The sequence below is a fragment of the Hemiscyllium ocellatum genome, chromosome 1, assembly GCF_020745735.1.
Source record: "Hemiscyllium ocellatum isolate sHemOce1 chromosome 1, sHemOce1.pat.X.cur, whole genome shotgun sequence".
In the NCBI taxonomy this organism is placed as follows: Eukaryota; Metazoa; Chordata; class Chondrichthyes; order Orectolobiformes; family Hemiscylliidae; genus Hemiscyllium; species Hemiscyllium ocellatum.
In genome coordinates, this window is record NC_083401.1 from 49,585,135 (window position 1) to 49,612,959 (window position 27,825).

Sequence of the window (27,825 nt, forward strand, 5' to 3'; positions counted from 1 at the left end):
GGTAAAAGAGTGGGAGGTGTGGCATTGCTAGTCAAGGACAGTATTATGGTGGCAGAAAGGATGCTTGAGGACTTGTCTACTGAGGTTAGAAACAGGAAAGGAGAGGTCACCCTGTTGTTAGTTTTCTATAGCCTCCAAATAGTTCCAGAGATGTACAGGAAAGATTAGCAAAGATAATTCTGGATAGGAACGAGAGTAACAGAGTAGTTACTATGGGGTCTTTAACTTTCTATATATTGACCGGAAATATTATAGTTTGAGTATTTTAGATGGGTCAGTTTTTGTCCAATGTGTGCAGGAGGGTTTTCTGACACAGTATGTAGACAGGCCAACAAGGGGCAAGGCCATGTTGGATTTGGTACTAGGTAATGAACCCGGTCAGGTGTTAGATTTGGAGGTAGATGAGCACTTTGGTGACCACAACTTAGTTATGCTAACTTTAACGATGGAAAAGGATAGGTATATAGTGCAGGGCAAGAGTTATTGCTGGGGGAAAGGCAATTATGATGCGATTAGGCAAGATTTAGGATGCATAGGATGGGGAAGGAAACTGCAGGGGTGGACACAATTGAAATGTGGAACTTGTTGAAGGAACAGTCTTGATAAGTATATACCTGTCAGGCAGAGAGGACATGGTTGAGTGAGGGAGCCGTGGTTTATTAAAGAATTTGAATCTCTTGTCAAGAGGAAGAAGAAGGCTTATGTTAGGATGAGACGTGAAAGCGCAGTCAGGCTGCTTGAGAGTTACAAGTTAGCCAGGAAAGACATAAAGAGAGAGCCAAAGAAGCGCCAGGAGGGGACATGAGAAGTCATTGATGGATAGGATCAAGGAAATCCCTCAAGCCTTTTATAGGTATATCAGGATAAAAAAATGACTAGAGAGAAAGATTACGGTCAATCAAGGATAGTAGTGGGAAGTTGTGCATGGAGTCTGAGGAGATAGGGGAAGTGCTAAATGAATATTTTTTGTCAGTATTCACATTGGAAAAAGACAATGCTGTTGAGAAGAGTACTGAGATATAGACTACTAGACTAGACAGGATTGTGTTTCACAAGGAGGAAGTGTTAGCAATTCTGGAAGATGTGAAAATAGATAAGTCCCCTGGGTCAGATGGGATTTATCCTAGGATTGTCTGGGAAGTCAGGGGGAGATTACAGGGCATTTAGCTTTGATCTTTATGACATCACTGTCTACAGGAGTAGTGCCAGAAGACTGAAGGAGAGCAAATGTTGTTCTCTTGTTCAAGTGTTAGAAAAGGTTATAAGAGATGGGATTTATAATAATCTAGAGAAGAATAAGTTGATTAGGGAAAGTCAACATGGTTTTGTGAAGGGTAGGCCATGCTTCAATAACCTTATTGAGTTCTTTGAGATAGTGACCAACAGGTGGATGAGGGTAAAGCAGTTGATGTGATGTATATGGATTTCAAGAAGGCATTTGATAAGGTTCCCCACAGTAGGCTATTACACAAAATATGGAGGCATGGGATTGAGTGTGATTTGGCAGTTTGGATCAGTAATTGGCTAGCTGAAAGATGACAGAGGATGGTGGTTAATTGGAAATGTTCATTCTGGATTTCAGTTACTAGTGGTGTATTGTAAGGATGGGGTTTGGGCCCACTGTTGTTTGTCATTTTTATAAATGACCTGGATGAGGGTGTAACAGGATATGTTAGTAAATTTGCAGATGACATTAAGGTTGGCAGAGTTGTGTATAGTGCTGAAGGATGTTGCAGGTTACAGGTTATAGATAAGCTGCAGAGCTGGGCTGAAAGGTGGCAAATGGAGTTTAATGTGGAAAAAGTGTGAGGTGATTCACTTTGGAAGGAGCAACAGGAATGCAGAGTACTGGACTAATGGTAAAATTCTTGGTAGGGTAGATTAACAGAGAGATTTTAGTGTCCATGTACATAGATTCTTAAAAATTGCCACCCAGGTTGATAGGGTTGTTAAGAAGGCATACGGTGTATTAGATTTTATTGGTAGAGAGATTGAGTTTCAGAGCCACAAGGTCATACTGCAGCTGTACAAAACTCTGGTGTGACCGCACTTGGAGTATTGCGATCAGTTCTGGTCACTGCATTATAAGAAGAATGTGGAAGCTTTGAAAAGGGTTCAGAGAAAATTTACTAGGATGTTATGTAGGGAGGGAAGGTCTTATGAGGAAAGGCTGAGGGACTTGAGGCTGTTTTTGTTAGAGGATGAAGGTTGAGAGGTGACTTAATTGAGACATATAAGATAATCAGAGGGTTAGTTCGGGTGGACAGTGAGGGTCTTATTCCTTGGATTGTGATGCTTAGCACAAGGGGACATAACTTTAATTTGAGAGGTGATAGATATAGGACAGATGTCCAAGGTAGTTTCTTTATTCAGAGAGCAGTAGGGGCATGATACGCCCTGCCTACAACAGTAGTAGAGTCACCAACGTTAAGGGCATTTAAATGGTCATTGGATAAACATATGGATGAAAATGGGAAACTGTAGGATAGATAGGCTTCAGATTGTTTCCACAGGTTGGCGCAACATCGGGAGCCAAAGGACCTGTACTGCGCTGTAATGTTCTATATTCTATGTTAATAACTAATGAATTTGGAAAGATTAAATAACACTCTCTTGCCTGCCCAGTCAGGTGTGCCGGTGGCAGCCAGCATAGCTACCAGGTTTGAACAGCCTTGTTGGTCTCATCAGACATCACCCCCAACATTGTCAGCAGTTAACGACCATGAGTCAGGTTGCAGATGACTTAGTTTCCTCTAGAGCTGATCAACATGGAGTGGCATTTACACAAAGAAACACCGTGGTTATGAATGAACTGAAGATGTTTGTACTTACTGGAATTTGGAAGAAGAAGATTACCACCAAACAGGTATATGTCATAACCACATAACAGAATTGATATCTGTTTTTGGCAAACTGGTTTATATTCATGAATATAATTCCAGTTGGCAGGGGTGCTATTGAGTATTCACAATTGGTGATGAATGTAAAATAGATGCCTGAAGCTGATCCTTCTGAAAGATTCTGAGAACTTAATAGCAAAATGTTAAATGTTGTTGGGAAACTGAATTCTCAACTACGTAAGCACCCCCCCCCCCCTCTCCATCCCCAATCCTTTGTAAAAGTTCCAGTTGCCTGGAATGTTTTTCTTCTTGTATTAGAAGTTTGCATTCAGTGAGGAAGTCCATCTACTACAGCCACAAATACAATGTCAGAATAAGCCTTTGAAAGAAACATCACTCACAGGTGAGGGTGTAATTGGCTATGCCAGCACTTCTTGCTCATTCCAGAGGGCAGTTAAGAGTCAACTATATTGCTGTGGGTCTGGAGGCAAATGTAGGTGAGAAAAGATAAGGATGGCAGCTTCTTTCCCTAAAGATCACCAGTGAACTAGGCAGGTGGGTCCAGCGATTGATAATGGGTTCATGGTCATTGTTGACCTCTTAATTCCAGATTTTTATTGAATTCAAATTTCATCTTCTGCTGTGTCAGGATTCAAACCCATGTTCCTGGAACATTACCTGGGTCTCTGATTAACAGTCCAGCGATACTACCACCAGGCTAGCGCCTCACTGGCAGCATTGCCTGTGGTTGCGAAGACGACTATGTCCATAAACATTTATGTATCCGTGTTTTCCCAAACTTGTGCAATCAACATTTGCAACATTTCCCAATTTGTCTTTCACTATTGAGTAATGAAGGCTATTGATAACCTGTATTCCAAAACAGCTGAAAACATTGCATTCTCTCTCAACAGAGAGAAGCAGGGGAGTTTGTGTGACTTCACATTATTGTAGCCAATCACCATGCTGTAGGGTTTTATTGACTGTACTCATATAACTTTGTGGGTGCTACCTGTCAACTCTGAGATAGATCCCAAGTGAAATGGATTCCATTCCCTCAATGCCCATTCTTTGATCACACTCGATATATTATGCAGGTTAATGTCTGGTATCTTAGAAGCAGTCTTGATGCCTTCACTCTGCAGCAGTTCAGTGTACCATTTGCAGAATGTGAACAAGAAGATCACTGGGATGTTTGAGTGCCAATTTGGCTGCCTGGATATCTCTGAAGTATCCCTCAAGTACTCAGCAGAGTATGTATCAAGAATTGTTGCATTCTGTTATGTGCTATACCACCTCATCATCATGCCATCTGTTGAGAAAGAGAAGGGAAGAATGGAGGAGGCAACCAACAAGCCCCCTTTCTGGCTGAAGTATGATTTACTCATCCAATGGCAGTGCTATTAAACTGGAACTCATTTCTCCATTCACTCTAAGTCCCACACTTCTCCTCTGTTACTGACCATCACAGTGTACTCCTGGCCGTAACATTGAACTAAAAGTTTCCATCAGACAAACATTTATAAATGAAACAATGCTATATTGTATACAAAAGTCAACTAATATCTCTTATGTATCTGTCCTTGTTGTTCCCTCCTTTCCCATCCTGGCAATGCAAAGCAGTGCTACCCTTAGTGGATGGAAGACCACTGATTTTCCCTAGGGAAAACTACAAATGCAATGCAGGATGATCTCAACCAGTTCTGGCCTTAGAGGCATCAGTTTTCTACTGTACCAGCTCAATACAGATGGTAGTGGTCCAGGTTGGTTGGCTGATAAGCAATAGAAAAAAGTTTGTTAGAGTGGTATTGGTGAGTGCACAAATGCCATAATTCTGAGACTGGACAGGAATTTTATGCTTCTTGGAGCCACTGGAAATCCCCCAGGACAGTATCTCAGTAATTATAGGACAGATTTCTGTCTGTTATGACACCTTGCTAATCTCTTGAACATTGCTATCTGTAACTATTTGACGGCAGCAGTCTGTCAACTTATCAAACATTTCAGTGTACACCCTCATTAGCTTTCACCAATCCTTCTGTGACAGAATTCATGTCAACTCACCCTCCAGAAAGTAACAGCTGTGATATCTTTGCCTATCCTGAGGTGCTCATGTCTAGCATCCTGCCTCATACATAAAGCACACTTCTAGATTATTCTGTAATGTATGTGCAATGGCTTTAACTGAGCTTGTGGGTGCGATTTGTATAGTGATTGATGGATGACATATTTCCTGCATCACTGTCTTCCTACATTTCTCTTCCATTACTGGCTGATCATTTGCAATTGTTGGATAGCTGAAAGGAGAAAAGAATAATGTCAAGTTGGTGTTCAGGAGAGGAATTAAGGCAAGTAGTGATACCTACACCATTTGTAGATTCCAAAGCAGAGGAGATAGTGGCATGAGGGGTGTGTGTGTGTGTGTGGAGGGGGGGTGTAGGGGGGAGGTAAAATGTGAGCTGGAGGATTAGGTATGAGAATCCCATCATTTTTAATGATTTCAGCCCCACTGCTGGGCATGGACTGTTCCACTGATAGCAAGCAGCATTGTTGGAGGGTTGGCCGGAAAGTAATCATGGGAAAGGTCTTCAATTCTTTTTGTCTCTGGTTATGCATCAGCTGTTCCTATGCATTGTCGTGGTGCAATGTGTTTGGATGATATAGCTACTATGGTTCACCATGTGTTGAAAGTGTGAGACTTCTAATGTACTAAGTGCATGGGGGAAAGGTGAAGCTATAAATATTAAATGTAGCCATAGATATTGTTGGGGTGTGAGTAATTGAGTTATCTTGGGCAATGTGAGAGACTGTGAGGCAATTTGATGGAATGTAGCATTTGCAAGTACATCCATTACAGCCACTGAGTCATAGAGATGTACAACATGGAAACAGACCCTTCAGTCCAACTCATCCATGCTGACCAGATAACCTAAATTAATCTAGTCCTATTTGCCAGCACTTGGCCCATATTCCTCTAAACCCTTCCTATTCATATACCCATCCATGTGTATTTTAAGTGTTGTAATTGTACCAGCCTCCACAACTTCCTTTGGCAGCTCATTCCATACACGCACGAAAACGTATGCAACATTTGCAAGAAAACATTGCCTCTTAGGTCCCTTTTAAATCTTTCCCCTCTTACCTAAACCTATGCCCTCTAGTTTTAGATCCTCCCACCGTGTGGGCAGCACGGTGGCACAGTGGTTAGCATTGCTGCCTCGCAGCGCCAAAGACCTGGGTTCAATTCCCACCTCAGGCGACTGACTGTGTGGAGTTTGCATGTTCCTCTGGTTTCTTCCCACAATCCAAAGATGTGTGGGTCAGGTGAATTGGCCATGCTAAATTGCCTATAGTGTTAGGTAAGGGGTAAATGTAGGGGTGTGGGTAGGTTACGCTTAGATGGGTCGGTGTGGACTTGTTGGGCCGAAGGGCCTATTTCCATATTGCTAGTAATCTAATCCCATGATTTTATAAACCTCTGTAAGGTCACCCTCACCCTCTGACACTCCAGGGACCATCCATGAGCTTACTGAACCTTTTGCATTGCGGGATTCACTTGCATAGGTCTAGACTCTTGGCATTGATCGCCATGTTGGTCTAATCCTGTTTCCCTCCTAAGGTTTGTTTTGAGGTTCACCTGGATAAATAATTGTTAAATGATATAAGTCATAATGTTGTGAGTCAGATTCACCTACATCACAGAAAGACGTGGTTGACTAATCAAGTCCACATTGGCGTTCTGTGAATAACTCATCATTTCCACTCCACCGCTTGAATTCCATTGTCCTAAATGTTAATTTTCTTCAAATTCCCATCAAATTTCCTTTTGAAATCATTGATTGTTTTTCCATCACTTTCCTGTGGGTCCAGGACTTCTAACTTTCTTACATTCCTCCTGTATATTTTCCAAATCTTTAAACCCATGTCCATTAGACTTTGTATGATCTTTAATGGCACGAGCTTTTCTTTGGATTAGTGGTGCTGGAAGAGCACAGCAGTTCAGGCAGCATCCAAAGTGCAGCTTTGGATGCTGCCTGAACTGCTGTGCTCTTCCAGCACCACTAATCCAGAATCTGGTTTCCAGCATCTGCAGTCCTTGTTTTTACCTCGATGAGTTTTTCTTTGTCTATTCTCAGCCTGTCATAATCTTGTACATTGCTATCAATTCTCTACATTGCTCTAAGAAGATTGACATCATCGTTTTCAACATATCTTTGTAACTAAAATCTTTCCTCCCTGGAGTCATTCTGGTAAAGCTCCTTAATACCCCATTGAGGGCACTTTCAATTATCCTGAAGTGGAGTGACCGTAACTAAATCAATGCTCCATTTGGCACCTGAGAGCTCTACATAGATTCAGCATAACTTCCCTTCTTTCTTACTCAATGCTTCTATTTATGCAGTTCAAGATACTATAATCTTTATAACTGTGGCTCTCAGTATATCTTGGTAGTGAAAGAGATCAGTGCAACTCCAGATCCTTCAGTTTTTGCATACTCTTTTAAATTGTGCCATTAAGACTATATTGTTTCTCCCATCCCTTCTGCCAAAAACATATACTTCTCTGTATTAAATTCCATTTGTCACTTGTCTGCCCATTCTGTTAGTCTAGCTATGTCCTGCTCTGGGCAATTCATGTCATCCACAATGTTTGCCACTTCTCCAAGTTCGGTACATGTGGATAAGTTTCAAATTTTATTGTGTATTCTAGGACCTGAGTAATTTCTATATACCCTGAAAAATGTAGCGGTCCGAGAAATAACCTTTGGGAAACACTATGAACTGCTACCCTTCAGTTTGGTAAAAAAGACCACTATTTTGGTCTTTTGAAATTATGTCTTTTGATCTCTTAAGCCAGTATTTTTTAACTCAATTGTGCAATTGGTAAATTTTAACTATTAACCTTACTATGAGTGTTCACGATACATTTAGCCAGTTAATCTAGTAAAGGTTCAGTTCATAGCCACATAAGCACAGCTATCAATTCTGGTGTGAAAATTAACAATGCAGTCACTTTGGATAAAGTGGCATTTTTTCTCCAGTGGACATCATGCTGTTTCACTGAATTGCAATGACTTGGCAACTCACCGTAAAAAGTTATTTCTTATTAATATCTCAAATACATTGCTTTTGTCATTTTTTCATTTGTGTTCAGATTGAGAATTTGCCCACTATTGCACTACTGTATTTAGAACATAGAACATTATAGTGCAGCACAGGCCCTTCGACCCTCGATGTTGCACTGACCTGTCATACCAATCTGAAGTCCATCTAACATACCCTATTCCATGTATGTCCATATGTTTGTCCAATGATGACTTAACTGCACTTAAAGTTGGTGAATCTACTACCATTGCAGGCAAAGCATTCCATACCCTTACTACTCTCTGAGTAAAGAAATTACCTCTGACATCTGTCCTATATCTATCACCCCTCAATTTAAAGCTATGCCCCCTCGTGCTTGCCGTCACCATATTTGGAAAAAGGCTCTCCCTGTCCACCCTGTCTAACCCTCTGATTATCTTATGTGTCTCTATTAAGTCACCTCTCAACCTTCCTCTCTCCAACGAAAACAGTCTCAAGCCCCTCAGCCTTTCCTCGTAAGACCTCTCCTCCATACCAGGCAACATCCTAGTAAATCTCCTCTGCACCCTGTCCAAAGCTTCCACATCCTTCTTATAATGTGGTGACCAGAATTGTACACAATACTCCAAGTGCGGCCGCAGCAGAGTTTTGTACAGCTGTAGCATAATCTAATGGTTCCGGAACTCGATCCCTCTACTAATAAAAGCTAAAACACTGTATGCCTTCTTAACAATCCTGTCAACCTGGGTGGCAACTTTCAAGCATCTGTGTACCTGGACATCGAGATCTCTCTGCTCATTGACACTACCAAGAATCTTATCATTAGTCCAGTACTTTGCATTCCGGTTACTCCGACCAAAGTGAAGCACCTCACACTTGTCCTCATTACACTCCATTTGCCACCTCTCAACCCAGTTCTGCCACTTATCTATGTGTCTCTGTAACCTACAACATGCTTCGTCACTATCCACAACTCCACCGACTTTAGTGCCATCTGCAAATTTACTAACCCACCCTTCTACGCCCTCATCCAGGTCGTTTATAAAAATGACGAACAGCAGTGTACCCAACACTGACCCACTAGTACACCACTAGTAACTGGACTCCAGGATGAATATTTCCCATCAACTACCCAACCTCTGTCTTCTTTCAGCAAGCCAATTACTGATCCAAACTGCTATGTCTCCCACAATCCCATTCCTCCACATTTTGTACAATAGCCTACTGTGGGGAACCTTATCGAATACTTTGCTGAAATCCATATACACCACATCAACTGGTTTACTCTCATCTATCTGTTTGGTCACCTTCTCAAAGACATCAATAAGGATTGTGAGGCACGACCTGCCCTACACAAACTGTGCTGAGTATCGCTAATCAAATTATTCTTTTCTAGATGATTATAAATCCTATTTCTTATAACCTTTTCCAACACTTTACCAATAACTGAAGTAAGGCTCACTGGCCTATAATTACCAGGGTTGTCTCTACTCTCCTTCTTGAACAGGCGAACCACATTAGCTATCCTCCAGTCTTCTGGCACTATTCCTGTAGACAATGACGATTTAAAGATCAATGTCAAAGGCTCAGCAATCTCCTCCCTAGCTTCCCAGAGGATACTAGGATAAATCCCATCCGGCCCAGGGGACTTATCTATTTTCACACTCTGCAGGATTTCTAATACCTCTTCCTTGTGAACCTCAATCCCACCTAGTCTAGTAGCCTGTTTCTCAGTATTCTCCTCAACAACATTGTCATTTTCTAGAGTGAATACTGTATGAAATAAATATTTAAAACCTGAGCTAGGATCCTAACACTTGCTGTAGACTGCTTAGTTACAAGTTTAAGCTCTTACATCAATAAGAAACAAATAATAGTATGGCAATGAGAAAATATACTTTACTCTAAACTTGCCAAAAATATTATTCTACTTTCATGTTCAGTCTTAGAATGCAATTTTTATGACTTGTAACCTTCCTACAGGTTAAAACCTTAATCTGAGTTTCTTTCTTCTATTGGGTTTTGTCTTTATCAAAGTAAAGGATGACTGCAGAGAACCTTTCACCAGGTACGACTCACATCTATGATCAAAGATAATATAAATTAATGGGAATTTTCAATGTTTTCTTTGGTCTCCAAAAATTCAAATTTCACCTTTATTTTCTGTGATTTATACAGGCAATTTTTATTGATTGTATTAATTAAGGAGAATATTCATCTTGTTGTCATTGTAGATTTAATATCAGATTAGATATATCATGCATTTGATCACAAATTCCAACAAATCCCACAGAGTAAATTAATTTCATCCAATTCCCACTGTCTGAAATGTATGGCAGCACGGGCACATTCACTCTTTACAATCTTGACAGAGGCCTTTGGGGAGAAATAATTTTAAAATATACTTCAACTTTTTGATAGCTCTTCAGTTAAAAATACTTTTTTTTTCCCTGACATGCATACATACATTTTTTTTATTATTTTCCTCTGAAAGATTGTGCCCCAGATGTCACACTAACATTGTTCAGATCAAGAATAGATAGTGGAGAGACAATTCCTGTGTGAAATGCATGATTACAAGGTTTATCCAAGGTTTTACAGAAATTGAAAGTTGAGGAATCATCACTGGCTCACATTATGAAGCATTTCTGTTCAGCAGCCTGCTTTATTTCACTAAATGTTGCCTGGGCCTTTTCTTTTATTTGATCGGCATCCATATTCTGGAGGCTATGAATTTGCCCAATGAAAGAATCTTTGTCATCTTCTTCCTCTTGGTCTTCATTTACCATCTTCCTCAGCTCTTCCGGCAGCTCAACATCCTCTCTGGCCATTTGAATCTGATTCTCATCCTGTTCACTCTGTACAAACAGAAGTCACACTATCGTATAAGCCATAGGAAATGGTAACATGCATTTTTATTAATATGACCAATTTCATAATAATTCCTTGCTTATAGGTTTTGCAAAGCAAAACTTGAAAATGTTATCATGCACATGCAAATGTATTCAAGCATAACTTGAAAATGCACAGAAATGACACTATCTTTCATTCTATGACAGAATTACAAAATCAGGGCTCACACAGAGGAAAGGGCAAGAGAGTAAAGGAACACTTGCAAGTGTGTTATTCTTGGCTTTATATTTAACGACAGTTTACTTTGGAGGCTTATCTATCTGCTAGAAGTTGAAATTGTAAAGAGTAGTGTTATATTGTTTAAAAGACCACCAATGAAATTACTGTTCTTCATTTTCTGCAATAAAGTTACATACAAGTGTTGTAACTGATTGGGTTTTTTAAATATTCATTTGAAACTTTGAGGTAAATTGAAATTAATATAACAAGACCTCTGTTACATAGCTAAAGGTCAAAACCAGACTCAATAAATAGATTGCACAATTAACAATTGATAAAAACATCCAGTAACTTTTTTCTTTGCGCGGGAGAAATGAATACAAAGTAATATAAGATGGAAGTGAAGTACTGATGCACTTAGAATTTATAATACATTTTCTTGTCTGCAAATGAAAAAAAAATGCAAACTTTTCTTTCTTCGTGATTGTGTCCCTTTAAATGTAATGTAGCAGGAAATAAAACTTTATCACATATACAAATGTGGTTCATTAGGACTTGAGTAATGACAAATATAGGATGTCATCATTAAAATGTTTTTACTTTCAATTCAAACACATGAATTTGGAACATGATTCTTATTAAAACTCTTCAGTAACATTGATGAATTTACTATTGCCTTGGTGGAGATTGTTCCCAAAACCTATGAGCAATTATAAATTGACAGCTCTGTTTTGTTGATTAACTGGTCTAAATGATGTGAACACACCAGATGGTCCAGATGCGCTTGCTGTTCTTGCCTTTTTAAAAAAAATGCTGGTTCCAATCAATGAAACAGCAAGAATTTTGAAGAAATAGGTGTGAACCTGTGCTTTGGGGGGAGAAAGTCATAAAAAAGATTGTTAGTTTAATTAAAGATAAAATTAAAATTTATCATATAAAAGAATCATTAAGAGAAATGAAAGAAAAAAAGAGCCATGGATGACAGAATTAAAATCTTCAAAATGTTTTGACTTTTACAGTTGAAGTTGTATTTGGAGTTTGTACTATTCATAAAAAATATAATCAGCATCACGTTTTTGGTGTTGCAACAAAACCAGGTAGCCCAAGGAAACAGAAATGTTTTCATAGGATGTGGATATTGTTGGTATCGTCCTAATTCCCCTGACTAAGTGTCTTACCAGGCTATTTCTGAAGGCAGTTAAGAGCCAACTACATTATTGTGGGTTTGAAGTCACAGCAGGTCAAACCAATAAGGACAATAGATTTCCTTTCCTAAATGACATCAGTGAATCAGATGGGTTTTTACAACAATCAGTGATTGTTTCATGAGACTAGCTTTCAATTGCAGATGTTAGTTATCAAATTTAAATTCCACATGTTGCCTTGTTGGGACTTTAACTCAAATACTCAGAGCATTAGCCAGGGCTTGTGGCTTTCTAGTTATTTCCATCACCACTATATACAATCGAAATATTTGGCAGGTTAATAATTTTTTGTACCTGATTTCTGGGAACTATCAGTTATAGTTAACAGCTTGCTGTTTCACTTAAAATACTTGTTGTTTTGCTTGGAATGAAAGAGTTGGATTGAAAAATTTATATTTCAATTTATAAAAATGGACTATTGTTGTTTTTATTAATTCACAGCATGTGGGAGTTGCCAACTAGGCCAGCACTTCTTGCTATCCCCAAATGCCTGGACGACATTTAAGGGCCAACCACATTTCAATGGGCCTGGAGTCACATAAGGACATAAGTTTGTATGTTTGGACATAACCCTTATTCTAAATAATGATTAAGCAAACTTTACAACTCGCCTTACCCTAAAATGAAACAGAATTTTAAAATAGTTTTCAAACATTAATGCTGTTCCTCTGGAAATTCCATGTTATTTCACTGGAGAAATCGTCACATCAATTTCAGAGTTCAGAATATGGCTTTGAACTGCAAAGCTGTTACGCTTAAAGAAGTTGTATTTCTTCCAAGTAAGCAATGGAGATCTCTCTTGTTTACCCTGTGATTAGGCGTTCTAGACTTTGTGAAACTTTTCTGCTAGCAGAATGTTTTTGATTTTGCTGCAGATTGTATGGTTCTGAGACTCGGTACATCTTGCACCATTGGCTTCTTCTGTTTCTTTGCTACAGTCAAAGCTTCAGTGAAATTTCCCCAACTGGTTGATGTACTTTTTGATAGAATCTCTACTATGATTCTATCCATATCACAGTACTGAATCCATTATTTTTTATCTGATTCTGTATTTCTGAAAGAAAATAGACCTGAACAAAATATTTTTTCGAGAATGTTCAGGTACTGGATATCAGAGACAGAATGAAACCCCTTCACAAACACACAGTGGGTCAATCAGCATCAGCGGAATTTGCAACCAAAGGTTATTTTGAGAATGAATTCTTATTCATAGAAAAGCTTACTGTTAAATGGCATGTGAAAAGGAACAGAATGAGGAGAAGAAAATACTTTAAATCATTTTTCTTCCTTTCCATATTCCCTGCTTCCCTGTTTTAAGTATTATTTCTCAGTGCAAAGATCCATACCAAAAATATTCTCTTCCAGTATTCTGTTTGACCCACTGCATGCTTCCATCATTTGCTGTTTTTGTTTCAAACTTCCAGCATCTGTAGTTGTTTTGTTGTTGGAATTAAAGACATCTGGCAACATTCATTGCTGTCTAATAAAATGGGACTATGTTTGAAACTAGCAAAGGAAGCAACAGGAGCTGAAATATCTAACTGTGAAGATTTAGGCAAACAGATGTGTCAAGAATTGAGTTTGACCAATTCCATAGCTGCGATATAAAATAAACTTGTATTCAAATTGGCAAATATCTGAATGCACATCTGTTTGGATAGTTAAAAAATTAAAGTTGCAAGTGATTTGCATTGCAAGTACATTTGAGCATATAATTTTGTTTTATTGTAACTGAAAACTGTTTAATTTTAACGTAACAATTATTATTGCTTAAACCATAGAGACAAAAATGACACAGACAGAGTCTATTCAGCCTACTGCTGTCATGGAGCGATCCAGTCAGTCCTGCTGCCCCTGTTTAGTTTCTATGGTCCTGATTCCTTTCAAGTGCCCATCCAATTTCCTTTACAAGTCAACATTTCTGCATCCACTGTCATTATGGGCAGTAAGTCCTGTGTCATTATCACTACATTAAACATTTCTTCTTCAACAATTTCTCTACAGCTCTTGCTGAAGAAAATATAAACTTCCTGGTGCTTGTATAATCAGTTTTCTTTCTATTATGCCTTATTTGATTTGCCTGAATTAACTCAAATCTCTCCAAGTGCCTGTAGAGATTATAGCAAGGTCAGCCAGGTGGATCTCATAGAATATGAGTCTCCTGACTGGGGTTGTTAACATGGTTCAGTTAGGGAGCCCTGGCTGACAGCTATAAACAGAAGTGTCAGAGATTCTGTTCACTCTGAAAGCTGGCTCTGAGGAAGCTGGATCAGAGTCAAAGATTTTCCATGTGTAAATAAAGGGTGACCTGATGATGGGATACCATCCTCAATGGAGATATTTCAGTGCCTGTTGATTATTTCTTCCTGACTAAGAATTCCAAATCCTTATCCAGTGAATGAATGGGCTGTTGCCCCAGACAAAGTAGGACATGGTAGCAGAGTGGTCCTGCCAGTGAACCAATAATCTAAAGGCCTGACCTAATGATCTGGAATCATGAATTTAAATCTCAGCATAACAAGTGATAAAGTTAAATAACATTTAAAAAATCAGGCATTGAATGCTATTACAGGTAGTAACCATGAAGTGACTGAATTGTTGTAAAAGCACATCTGGTTCAAAATTGTTCTTTGGTGAAGGAATGGCTATCATGTTTCCCTTGTCTAGCCTTTAAGTCACACTAGACTCTTAACTCTTAGATAGCCTAGTAATTCATGCAGCTTTATTTAAAAAGCCAACTCACCACCATCTCCAGGGCAATTAAGATTTGAAAACAAGGCTCTGCCAGAGATAAGTCTGTGAGCTCTTTGTGTACTTTTGGCTCCAAGGAAAGACAAATAGGGTTGTTTACAATTCAGTGTTTGTCACCGATGCTGATAACAAATGTAAAAGCTGGCATATTTTCTACATTATATGTATCTGAATATAAGTATAATTCCAGATTTTTAAACACTTATCTGATATGTTTGCCAAAACAACAAAAACACACTGAACTATCCCAAATACTGATTCATGTTTAATTCCCTTTAGGCCAAGCTTTCAACTGAGAAAACCAAGCTTTTACATTTTAATTCCTGAAACTGACCTAATTGGAGGGCCAAAAAATATGGGATTAATTGGGGGTGGCGGGGGGAACAATATGAGTATGATTTTTTGCCAGTTGATCAACTTTCTAACCAACATGCATTGCTGCCAACATCTAAAGGGCCAAAGAGTTCTATTTTAAAATCTTAACGGGGCTTCACTCTTGGACATTGTTTCATTTTGCAACTTTTGCCATTGCAAAGGCAAAACTGTTTTGCATCAGTCTGAAATACATTATAGTATAATTGATCTAGGGAGTAGCCTGTTGCAATTGATCATAATGCCATTTTTATTTTATCTTGATACTTGAGGCTATGTAGAATGGTTGTATTGCAAATCAAACAGAACACCACTCGTTTGTTCATATGGATTGGTACTTTCTGCAGACCTTCTCCTGATTAACTGCCATAATGTCAGCAGGTGATCAGGAGAAACCACATCGATGATATTTCTGCAGACCCTCTGCAACTAAATAGCCCCAAGGAAATTCATATCGACAGACTTCTCTTATACGATTGCCTGGTGGAACATCCTGTTCAATTATATTTAAGCAGGAATAATACCCTGGTATGTTGTTCCATCATAATATTTAAAACATATTAACACCAATCTATTATCATTTTTTTTGTTTTAATAAAAAAATCTATAAATATATTTTTAACCTTTGGGAGTCTGTACTTTTCTCTTAAATGAACCCTTAGTGTTGCTCTTTCTGCTTTCTTCTGTGCAAACAGACCATCACGTTCCATTCTGAAATCAGAAAGAAATAAACAGCTTCAGTAGCAGAACAAACAAAAGTGAACATAAAGCTCCCTCATATCTGGAAAGAACTGATCATTATTGTTAATTGTTTCTTGAGTTCATTTGTGCAATTTTCTGACAAGAAAACTGTTTTAAGAGTCTAAAATGTAACATTAAACTTATTTTCATATCGAGATTCTTTATTGCTGCATAATCTTCTGTCTCTTTCGCTCTCTCTTTGTACAGTTTATTGCCATTTCGAAGTAAGTCACCTATTGGTCAGATGGCAGTTCAGGTCAAAATGAAAAATGCATCATTACAAATTACTGACAGTATGAAATGTGATCTTGATATGGATATGGGAAAGTAGTGTTCTATCAAGATGCACTGTCAATAATGGTTTTCCAATCTTTTGAAAACCACAAGACTTAACAAGTTTGAAGACTGAGAATTCAGCCAGGAAGTGTAAAATTCCTGGTGAAAATTTGTCAGTGGCAGCATTGGTAAGAAAACCATAAAAATGTTGGCCCTTTTCATGAACATTGAATATCCCAATGTGATTTACCAGCAATGAAGTATTTGTGAAGTGCTGTCACTATTGTGTCATTTACACACAAGTCTCACAACTCTAATGAGAAGTGTAAGTCAATAAGTTTTTAGTGACATGAATTGAGGGACCTTTTGGGCAAGGGACTAGAGAATTACACTGCTGTTTTAAAATTAATTTTTTTTATATATTTGCTTGAGTGGTTAGTCAGCACCTTAAAAACTCATTGATAAGATGTTCCTGCTCATAGTGCACTAAGAATTTTCAGCCTGCCTGAACCTACAGTTTTATCTCAGAGACTGCTGCTACCTAGCCTAAGAATGTATGCACAAGGTATGTATGTACGGGAAACATGTTACAGTTGTTAAGGTTTATGTACAAAGGAAATTTGCTTGAGAGCAAAAGTATTATCATTGATAGACTATGAATGGTATTAGAAGGAAATACAACTTTCAAGTTATGTTGAGCAGAGCATGATGACAGAACAAGCGAGTCCATAGATACAGCACTACAAGGAAAATTGTTCCCTTCTTATAGTGAAATCAGTGCATAAAAAATGCTTACACTTTCATTAAAGAAATCTATGACAATTTTCTGATGTTTTAATCACAGCTGCTCTAGTATTTGAGTGATGAAAGGTATGTAATTTCTGTGTTGGTATTGTTTTTAAAGTTTGGATTTTAAAGTAGTCGCATATGGATTTTGGTTACTTCTGTGATAGGTTCTCTTTCAAAGTCTTTGTAAAACTTATTTCAATATTGCTTAGAAAGCAAGTGCCTATAGATCCCTCTGGTGTGCTTGTGGAAAAAATGTCTATACCATGGTACTTTATGATGTATGAGTAAACAATTAAGGCCATTAGCTTGTTTTCCATTCGGGACAATGAAGGATTGAGGTTTGTTTACAAAATCCAGAGAATAGAAGTTTTTTAGGGCAGTTCAGTGGAAGCTTGGCTGGAGTCAAAAACAAATTTAGTTTTCTCTCTTTACAGGAATATAACATAGTTCAGGAAAAAAAGAGTCATCTCAGCAGAAAGGTTTAGTTTGTGAACCTTTATAATCAGAAGAGTTTGTTTAGAAATGTACAGGTTATTAGAATGGAGAAAGCTTACTTTCTGAGTTGTGGAAGATTTGGAAAAAGTTCATTAAATTGGCTCCACAGTCCATAGAAAAGAAGCTCTCAGAAGTCAGTGAAGTAGACTCCTAACAAGTTGAGAGATGGAACATACTTTTCTGGAGTTGTGTAATGAGTTGGAAACTTTTTTTTTGCTGTATGTTTTAAGATTTTTCTATATTATGTTCTATACATAGAAAGCTTATTTTTGTAATACACTTCTGCTCTGTTGTTAAAGAAACTCTGCAGCCTCGCGTGACTACTTTACAGTCACTGATTACCACATTAACAAACATTTGAAAGAAAACATAAGATGTCTGACCCACAGTGATCTCCAGCATTTGTTGTTTTAAGTACAGATTCCACCATCTTCAGTAATTTGTTCCTATATAAGATCTATCAAGCGAGATTTTATTGTGATTTATATTGAAGCTGGAATCATAGCAATATTGTATTAAAGATTGGAATTCCAAATCTAAAAGCACTTTCACCAGATGAAGAAGCTTTTGCTGCATTTGTTTGGATAGAGAAGTTTACAAGGCTTGGAGCCTCAGTGGTAAGTGCATATTAACCAAATAGCCTTTGATTTCATGGTATTAAATGCATGAAAGCAGAAATATTTCCAGGCCCATCTCTTTGGCATGGTCTAGATAATGCAATCGAAACTCAAAATATATAGACTCATGATCTCACCTGTTCCATCTGTATGGAGCCAATTAATGATATAATTGTTGGCCATGAGAAGTGTTTTTGTGAGGCAAAGTAACATGAGTACTGCTGAAAATAGACACCCTTTGTTGGAGCATTTTATCTTGCACTCATCAAGACAATTTGCAAAATTTAACTTTAAATCTTTTTTTCAGTAACACTCAAGGTAAAGTGACAGCTGGACAAGCCAGTGTATGCTAACATTTACCCAATGTGTGTAATTTTCTCCCTTTTCAGGTACTGACAGATTGTTCATTTCAAATGTTTTATATTCTTCTTTCATATAATCCTTTTCTGTTATGATTAGGATAACCACTTTAATACATTCACATACAAAATGTGAATTTACCTTACTTTTCAGTTGTGCAAGTTTTGCCACCAGAAGTTCAGCAAAGGACACCTTCACAAATAACATGCTGATAGACTACAAGCTTTTACACATAAATATTTTCTAAGTAATTTGGATTTACTGCAGTCAATGCACAGCATAACTTTAGAGACAATGTCCCAGAAAAGACCAACACCATCTCCTTCCCACCAGCAGGGTAGAACCCAGCAGAGGTGGCACAAAGTGGAATACTGTTGGGAGGGAAATGTCCTGGTAGTCTTTAACATTGAATCCAGACACCATTAATATCTCATCGTTCCAAGTCAAACATTGGTAAGGAAACCTCTATCTGAATGGTATACATCACTTCCCCCTTGGCTCATGAATTGCTTCTCCTCCATGTTGAACACTACTTGAAGGAAGCACTGAGGGTGGCAATGTTTCAGAGTGTACTCTGAGTGGAGACTTCAATGTCTGTCACGAAGAGTGACTCGGCAGCACCATTACTGACTGAGCTGGTGGAGTTCTAAAGGACATAGCTGCTAGATTGGGTCTTCAACAGGTGTTGAGGGAACCAGTAAGAAAGGCAAAGCATATAAGGTGGCTCAGTGGTTAGCTCACTCTGCTACACATAAACATCCCTATCCTCCCAGTGTCAGGGGCCCAGGTTCAATTCGAGTGACTGTATGAAGTTTGCACATTCTCCCTGTGTCTGTGTGGGTTTGCTTTGGGCGCTCTGGTTTCCTCCCATAGTCCAAAGATGTACAGGTTAGATGGATTGGCCTTGCAAAAAGGCACATGGTGTCCAGGGATGCGCAGGCTAGATAGAGTAGTAATAGAAATGCAGTGTTACAGGGTGAGATAGGGGATGGGTCTGGTGGGATGCTCTGTCCTACCAAATCTAGTTGCAATTAATAGTACACAATTAAATGACTCATTGGAGGAGGAGGCTCCATAAGCATCCCTATCCTCAATAATGAAAGAGCTGAAAATGCCTACATTATAGATGTAGAGATTAGGCCAATACACCTTGCACACAAAATCTAGACAAATCCAACCTGGCCAATTATAGTTTCATCTGTCTTTCCACTTACAGCCATAGAATCAAAGCGTAATTCAAGAAGAAACAGTCCCTTCAGTTCAACTTATCCATGGCAATTGAATTTCCCAAACTAAACTGGTCCGACTAGCCTGCATTTGGCCCATATCCCTTTAAATCTTGCCTATTCATGTGCCTTTCCGAATGTTCTTTTAAATGTTGTATCTGTGCCTATCACTTCCCCTGGCAGTTCATTTCACATACGAACCACCTTTTCTGTGTGAAAAGATTGCCCCTCAAGTCCCTTTTAAATCTTTTGCTTCTCACTTTATAAAAATGCCCCCTGTTTCTGAATTCCTCACCCTAGAGTAAAGACCTTTGCTATTCACTACTTGCCTGGATGGGTGCAGCTCCAAAAACACTCAAAAAGCTTGACACCATCCAGGGTGGAGGAGCCCATATTCACAAAAACACATGACACTCATTAACAACAGGGTGTACTGGCTATAAGATGCACTGCAGAAAGGCTCCATAGTCAACCCCTTCCATCGATGACCACTACCAGCCAGGTGGGCAAGAATAGCAGATACATGGGAACACCACCTCCAATTTCCATCCAAGCTACTCACCTACTTGACTTGGAAATATATCATCAACCCCTTCTCAAGGGTAATTAGGGATGGGCAATAAATGCTGGCCCAGTATGATGCCTATATCCCATAAATGAATAAAGAACAAAAATCGTAACATCAGCTTTTCTTCCTGTTCGCATACTTTCACCTAAAGTGTTCTCCAAAGATCTGTGCCTGGAGAACATATTTATCACTTATATTCTATCCCTTAGCAACTTCACCACGTTCAGAACACTCATTTTTTTATGTATGCTGATGACACCCCCTGAGTCTGCATTACCATCACTTAACTCAGCTCCTTGCTATTGCTGAATTATCAGACTGCTTCTTCAATATTAAGTATTGGACAAGTAGAAACTTCTTCCAGTTAATTATTGAAAGGACCGAAGCCATAGTTTTTGGTCTGGTGCCCAATGCAACCTGGCCAATTCTTGCTTCATCAGTCTCCCCACTTATAGTCATAGAATCATAGAGTATGTCAGCAAGAAACAGTCCTTTCAGTCCAACTTATCCATGGCAACTGAGTTTCCCAAACTAAACTAGTCCCACTTGCTATCAATTCAATCCCTTTCCTTGTCAGTAGTCTGGTACTAAAACAGTCATTTCCACACTTGCATGTCATATTAGTCTCTGAGATGAGCATATTCATGACTTCAGTGTATTTGACTACTTTCACCTCTGGAATATCAGCTGACTTTGCCTCTGTCTCACCCATTTGCTGTTGAAGAGATAATTTCTGGCTTTGTTACCTCTAATCTTGACTGTTCAAATGCGCTCCTTGGTCTCCCATGATGTACATTTTTGACTTGCTGAAAAAACACAAATTGTGTTGAAATGCCTTTGTCAAAGCCTCAAGCATGGTACTGACCATATCCAACTAATTTGTGTTCATGAAACTCAAAACATATGTCCAACATTAGGTGTGATTCCTCAACTGGAAAACAATTACTAAATAATCCCAAATGTGCTTCAAATTACACTGAAGAGGATTTAAGATCTTCAGTTGGGGCAGGCAGAGTCATGCACTTCCATTTACTGGAAGCTACATTTTTCGTAGATTCATAGAATCCTTACAGTGTGGAAGTAGGCTATTTGGCCCAACGAGCCCACACCAAGCCTCCAAAGAGTATCCAACTTAGCATATCCATGTAACCCTGTATTTGCCACAGCCAATTCACCTAGCCTGCCCATATTTGGACTGGGGGAGGAAATTGGAGTAACCAGAAGAAACCCATGCAAACAAGGGTGGAATGTGGAACTCCACACAGGCAGTCGCCCAAGGGTAGAATTGGAACCAGATCCGTGGCACTGTGAGGCAGCTGTACTAACAGCTGTATTTTTAATATAGCTTGTTCTTTACAGACAACAAGAACCTGCACATAAGACATCTGTGCCAACTCAACAAGAAATGCCACAGCCTTAACTTTCCCAAGTAAATGCCATGATGAATCAGAGTCAACTTTTCTGGTTTAAATTTAAACAAAGCCTATCAGTTAACAGTCAGTCATCACATAACTGGTTCATTCTCCATGGCTACGCCTCTAGCAATGAGCATCTACTTGCCAACCTCCTACTTTTATTTTGTTTGCAAATTGATCTGGTAAGTGCAAAATGAAAAGCTTTCAGTTATTCTTGTCAGTTATTCTCAGGTCCTAGTGCAACCACCTGATCTGTACAGCTATTTGATCCATTATGCATAGGATTAAGGTCATCCAAAACTATGTTGCAAATATTCATGTTCACACCAAATCTCTTCACCTAACATTCCCATCAACAGCACAACTCTCCAATTTGTTTGCTGTCCTTTATTTCGGCCCCTTGACCAGTTGCTACATCACTGAAAATCATGTATTCCATTGTCTATGCCACAAGCTCTTGAATGTTTTCTGTGCACTATCAGCCTCTCTAACTTTTTCTCCTCCTTGTAGTCCTGTTGTAAAACCCACCTCTTCCATCTAGCATTTTGACCTCTGACCTAAGATTCCTTTATGTGACTCAGTGTCATATTTTTATTCTATAATGTTACTGTGAATCATCTTGAGTTGCTTTAATACATTAAAGGTTTTACATAAGGATAATTTGATCTTGATATGATATTAAACCCATTAGAGGAAGTGAGGTCAAAAGCGTGGTACTGGAAACGTGCAGTCGGTCAGGCAACATCCGAGGAGCAGGAGAGTCGAAGTTTCGAGCATAAGCTCTTCATCAGGAATGTGGGGGATGCCCAAGGGGGCTGAGACATAAATGGTGGGGTAGGGAGGGAGGGGTTGTGTAGCTGAGAATACAATAAGTAGATGAAGGTGGGGGGTGTTGGTGATAGGTCAGAGTGGAGGGTAGAGTGGATAGGTTGGAAGAAAGATGGGCAGGTAGGACAATTCATGAGTATGGTGTAAAGTTGGAGGGTTGGATCTGGGATAAGGTGTGGGGAGGGGAGATGAGGAACTGGTGAAATTGACATTGATCCCATGTGTCTGGAGGGTCCCAAGGTAGAAGAGGAGACATTCTCCCTTTAGGCATCAGGTGGCTAGAATTTGGCAGTGGAGGAGGCCCAGGTTTTGCATGTCTTTGGAGGAGTGGGAGGAGGAGAGGGGTTGAAGTGGTTGGCCACGGGGTGGTGGGGTTGTTTAGTGCCTGTATCCCAGAGATGTTCTCTGAGACATTCCACAAGTTGGCATCCTGCGTTCCCAATGTAGAGGAGATCACATCAAGAGCAACAGACACTGTAGACGACGTGTATAGAGGTGCAAGAGAATCTGTCAGATGTGGAAGGAACCTTTCGGGCTTGGATGGAGGTAAGGGGAGAGATGCGGGTGCAGGTTTTATACCTCTTGAGGTGTCAAAGGAAGGAGCTGGGAGTGGAGGGTTGATTGGTGAGGTGGGGGTGGGGATGGAGGGGTGCGTGGACCTAAGTAGGGAGTCATGGAAGGAATGGTCTGCAAACATAGATAAAGGTGGGAATGGAAATATATCTCTGGTCATGGGGACTGTTTATAGGTGGTGGAAATGACAAAGGATGATGCGTTTAATCTGGAGGTTTGTGGGGTGGTGAGGACCGGAGTGTTCTGTCCTGTTGTGATTGGAGGGTGAAGACATCAGGAATGTCAAATGGAACATCACTTCCACCCCTGCGGATGCCACTGATTGCCCGCCTCTGCCCCCCTAACTCCCAGGGTGAGCATCGCTTCAGTTGGTGACATCACCCACGATACCATAAGCACACTCACTCCAGAGACAGTCTCTGCCCCCACTCCCAACTCCAGCCCCACACCAAGTCCTAGCTCTCAGCCCTGTCATGTTTTTACCATGCCCCCAGACCTCCCCATCTCTGAGGATGAACAATCAGTCCTCACTAAAGGCCTCACCTTCATTCCCCTCTGCTCCCAGATCAACAAATTTAGCACAGTTAAAAATCAAACAACACCAGGTTATAGTCCAACAGGTTTAATTGATTGTCACCTGATGAAGGAGCATCGCTCCGAAAGCTAGTGTGCTTCCAATTAAACCTGTTGGACTATAACCTGGTGTTGTGTGATTTTTAACTTTGTACACCCCAGTCCAACACTGGCATCACCAAATCACAAATTCAACACACATTGTGACAAAATTTTCTTCCCACAGCTCTGCCTCTGCGCTTATTTTTTCCATCAGGGCTTCCCCCTCCACCCCTCTCCTCCCCCCCGCCGCTCCCCCCCCTCCTCCCCCAACCTCCAAGGTCCCCTTCTCCTGCCTCCAATACATTCCATCCACTTGGACACCCCTTGCTGGTCTGTTACCCACCCTCGATCTATTCATTTCCAATTGCTGCTGTGACATCGACTGCCTCAACCTCTCCACCCCCCTCACCCACTCCAACCTCTCACCCTTGGAACACGCAGCCCTACACTCCCTCTACTCCAACCCCAAACTCAACATCAAACCAGTGGACAAGGTGGGGTGGGGGGGGGGAGCACGTTGGGCGCAGTGGTAGTTTGGCGCACCGACCTGTACCGCTTAAGGCAGGCACCAACTCATGGATACCTCCTCCTACTGGTCTCTTGACCACAACCTCACCTCCTATCACCAAACCATCATCTCCCAGACCATCCACAATCTTATCACTTCAGGGGATGTCCCATCCACAGCCTCCAACCTCATAGTCCCAGAATTCTGTAACGCCCAGTTCTACCTCTTACTTAAAATTCATAAAGCTGACTGCCCTGGTCAATCCATCGTCTCAGCCTGCTCCTGCCTCACGGAACTTATCTCTACATATCTTGATACCGTCCTGTTCCCCCTTGGTCCAGGATCTCCCCCTATACATTCGGGACACTACCCACGCCCTCCACCTCCTCCATGACTTTCAGTTCCCTCCCCCCTCCCCCCCATGCCTCATCTCCACCATGGGCATCCAATCCCTGAACACATCCATCCACCATGAGGAAGGCCTCCAAGCCCTCCATTCCATCCTCACCCACCGACTCAACCAGTATCCTTCCATTGACACACTCATTCAATTGGCTGAACTGGTTCTCACCCTTAACAACTTCTTCGAATCCTCCCACCTCCTTCAGACCAACAGGGCAACGAAGGGCATCCGCTTGGGTCCCAGCTATGCCTACCTCTTTGTCGGGTACATGGAACAGTCCATCTTCTGCAGCTACACTGGCACCATTCCCCATCTCTACCTTCATCACATCAAATCTGTATTGGCACCACCTCGTGCTCCCTCAAGGAAGTTGAACAGTTCATCAACTTCACGAACACCTTACAACCTGACGTCGAGTTGACCTGGACTATCTGGAACACCTGCCTCCCCTTCCTGGACCTTTCCATCTCCATTTCCAGTGACCAACTCAACACGGACATCTACTTCAAACCCACCGACTCTCACAGCTACCTGCACTACACCTCCTCCTACCCTGCCACCTGTAAAAATGCTATCCCTTACTCCCAATTCCTTCGCCTCCATTGCATCTGCTCCCAGGAGGATCAATTCTACTCCAGAACATCCCCTATGGCCTCCTTTTTCAAGGACTGCAATTTCCCCGCCACAAGATCAACAATGCCCTCCAGTACATCTCCTCCATTTCCCGCACCTCTGCCCTTGAACCCCACCCCTCCAATTGTAAGAAGGACAGGACACTGTTGGTCTTCACCTTCCACCCCACCAACCTCCGGATACAACGCATCAACCTCCACCATTTTCACCACCTACAAACAGACCCCACCAGAAATACATTTCTGTCTTCTGTCCCACCGTTATCTGTGTTTCACAGAGACCATTCCCTCCATGACTCCCCAGTTAGGTCCATGCCCTCCTCCCCAACCAACCCATCCTCCACTCCCAGCACCTTCCCTTGCCACTGCAAGAGGTGTAAACCTGTGCCCACACCTCCCCCTCACCTCCATTCAAGGCCCCAAAGGATCATTTCACATCAACACAGATTCTCGTACACCTCCACCACCTCATCTACTGTGTCCTTTGCTCTCGATGTGGTCTCCTCTACATTGGGGAGACAGGACACCAACTTGCGGAATGTTTCAGAGAACATCTCTACCACCTTGTGGCTGACCACTTCAAATCCCCCTCCCCTCCACCAAGGACATGCTAGTCCTGGGCTGCCTTCACCGCCAAATTCTAGCCACCTGACCCATGCAGGAAGAACGCATCATTTTCCACCTTGGGACCCTCCAACCACACAGGATCAACCTGATTTCACCAGTTTCTTCATCTTCCCCTCCCCCACCTTATCTCAGATCCAACTCTCCAGCTCAGCACCACCCTCTTGAACCGTCTTAACTATCCATCTTCCTTCCCACCTATATGCTCCAACCTCCACTCCGACCTATTACCATCACCCCCCCCACCCCCTTATCTACCTATCGCATTCCCAACTACCATCTGCCCAGCCCAACTACACTACACCCCCCACTCTCCTCCCCCACTATTTATCTCTCATATCCTTGGGACCCCCACATTCATGAGGAAGAGCTTATGCTCAAAATGTCGACTCTCCTGCTCCTCAGATGCTGCCTGACTGGCTGTGCTTTTTAAGAGCCACACTTTTTGACTCTAATCTCCATGATCTGCAGTCCTCACTTTCTCCCATTAGAGGAAACAAGTTATAAGGAAAAACAGCAAAGCTTTTACTCAGGTGGACATCCTGCAGACTTGATTGATATATAAACTGTGTTAAATAAGGTGAACCCTAAACTGATGCACAAATATTTCTGACACAATAGCCAAGATTAGATCTTGCTTTATGGAATAGTCCTGTTCTACTAATAGTAACCACATATTTCTGTGAATATCCATAAAAGGCAAAAGAAATGAGACAATAATAAATGTAACCCTTCCCCCACTGCCGTCCAAGGTAATCATTCATTTACCAGTTAGAAATAATGAGGTCTTCTGAAAATGCCTATGTATAAAAAAAGAACAAAAGTACAAAAACTTCATCAATAACTTTTCATGAAAATTTCTGCAAAAGGTTTTTTTTAATCAAAATCAATAGCTGCTGAATTTAACTATGCATGTTTGAATTGCATTTTACAGAAGAAAGCATACACCACATGTCATTAATTCTAAAAGCTTGAAAATTCAAGGCTATTTCTTGCCTGACAAAGGAACAACTTGATCTTTCATTAAGTCAGGTTTATTTCCATTCAAGGACTTTTTTGAATTCATTTTGATGCCACAGTGAAGACTAAAATGCTTCTCAGCTTGTTGTGAATTCAAGAGGCCAGCCTCTTAAAAATATAGTTCAACTCAGTGAGTGTGGAATTGGAGTGAGTTTAAAAGCAAGGACGTGAGAAGGACTCAAACACAAAGAGAAAAGGAGCAACATAATAAAATATATTGCTTCTGAAATAAGTTTGCAGCTTTCAATTTACTTGCATCTTGCTTCTGTTGTGCAGGGACCTCTGACAGCTGCCAAATTGTGGTCCAGTAATCCAGAAGTCACATGAGAAACAGGAATCAGCCATTTAGCCCCTCAGGCCTGCTCCAATAAGACCATGACTGATTTCAGCTATGACGTAATTTAATTTTTTAGCCAACCACCAACTTCATAATCATTGACTTCAGCATAGAAATAAAATTGTGTAACTCAGCTTTGCATATATTCAATAATCTGGCATTAATGTTTCTCTGGTGTAGTGAATTCCAAAGGCTAATGACTTTCAGGCAAAGAAATATTGTATTGTCTTTAAATGGGAGAGCCCATATTCTGAAACTTGCCCCCTCTCCACCCTGAGTTCTAAACTCCCCCATGTGAGAAACGAAGCTCACTGTTTAATAATTTCAGTCCGAGTCAAATTCTGAAGCAGTCTTTATTCAAACGGTCTTGCAAGACGGGTGACCATTAAAGGAGGCACACCGATCAGGAGGTTACATTACAATTTATATAGTTCAATTGAGTCTCTCGGTACTCCCCCTTTTACTTCATATCTG

At 40.5% G+C, this 27,825-nt stretch overlaps 1 protein-coding gene across 1 annotated transcript in view; it reads right to left on the bottom strand.

Annotated features, from left to right (window-relative positions):
* Nucleotides 1–10,554: 10,554 nt before the first annotated feature.
* Nucleotides 10,555–27,825, bottom strand: part of cplx4a (complexin 4a) — a 41,741-nt gene continuing 24,470 nt past the window's right edge. The window contains exons 2-3 of the mRNA XM_060853559.1: nucleotides 15,948–16,035; nucleotides 10,555–10,782 (exon numbers count right to left, since the gene is read on the bottom strand). Of these exons, the coding sequence (XP_060709542.1) occupies nucleotides 10,555–10,782; nucleotides 15,948–16,035 (316 nt within the window). The remainder of the gene's footprint in view (nucleotides 10,783–15,947; nucleotides 16,036–27,825) is intronic.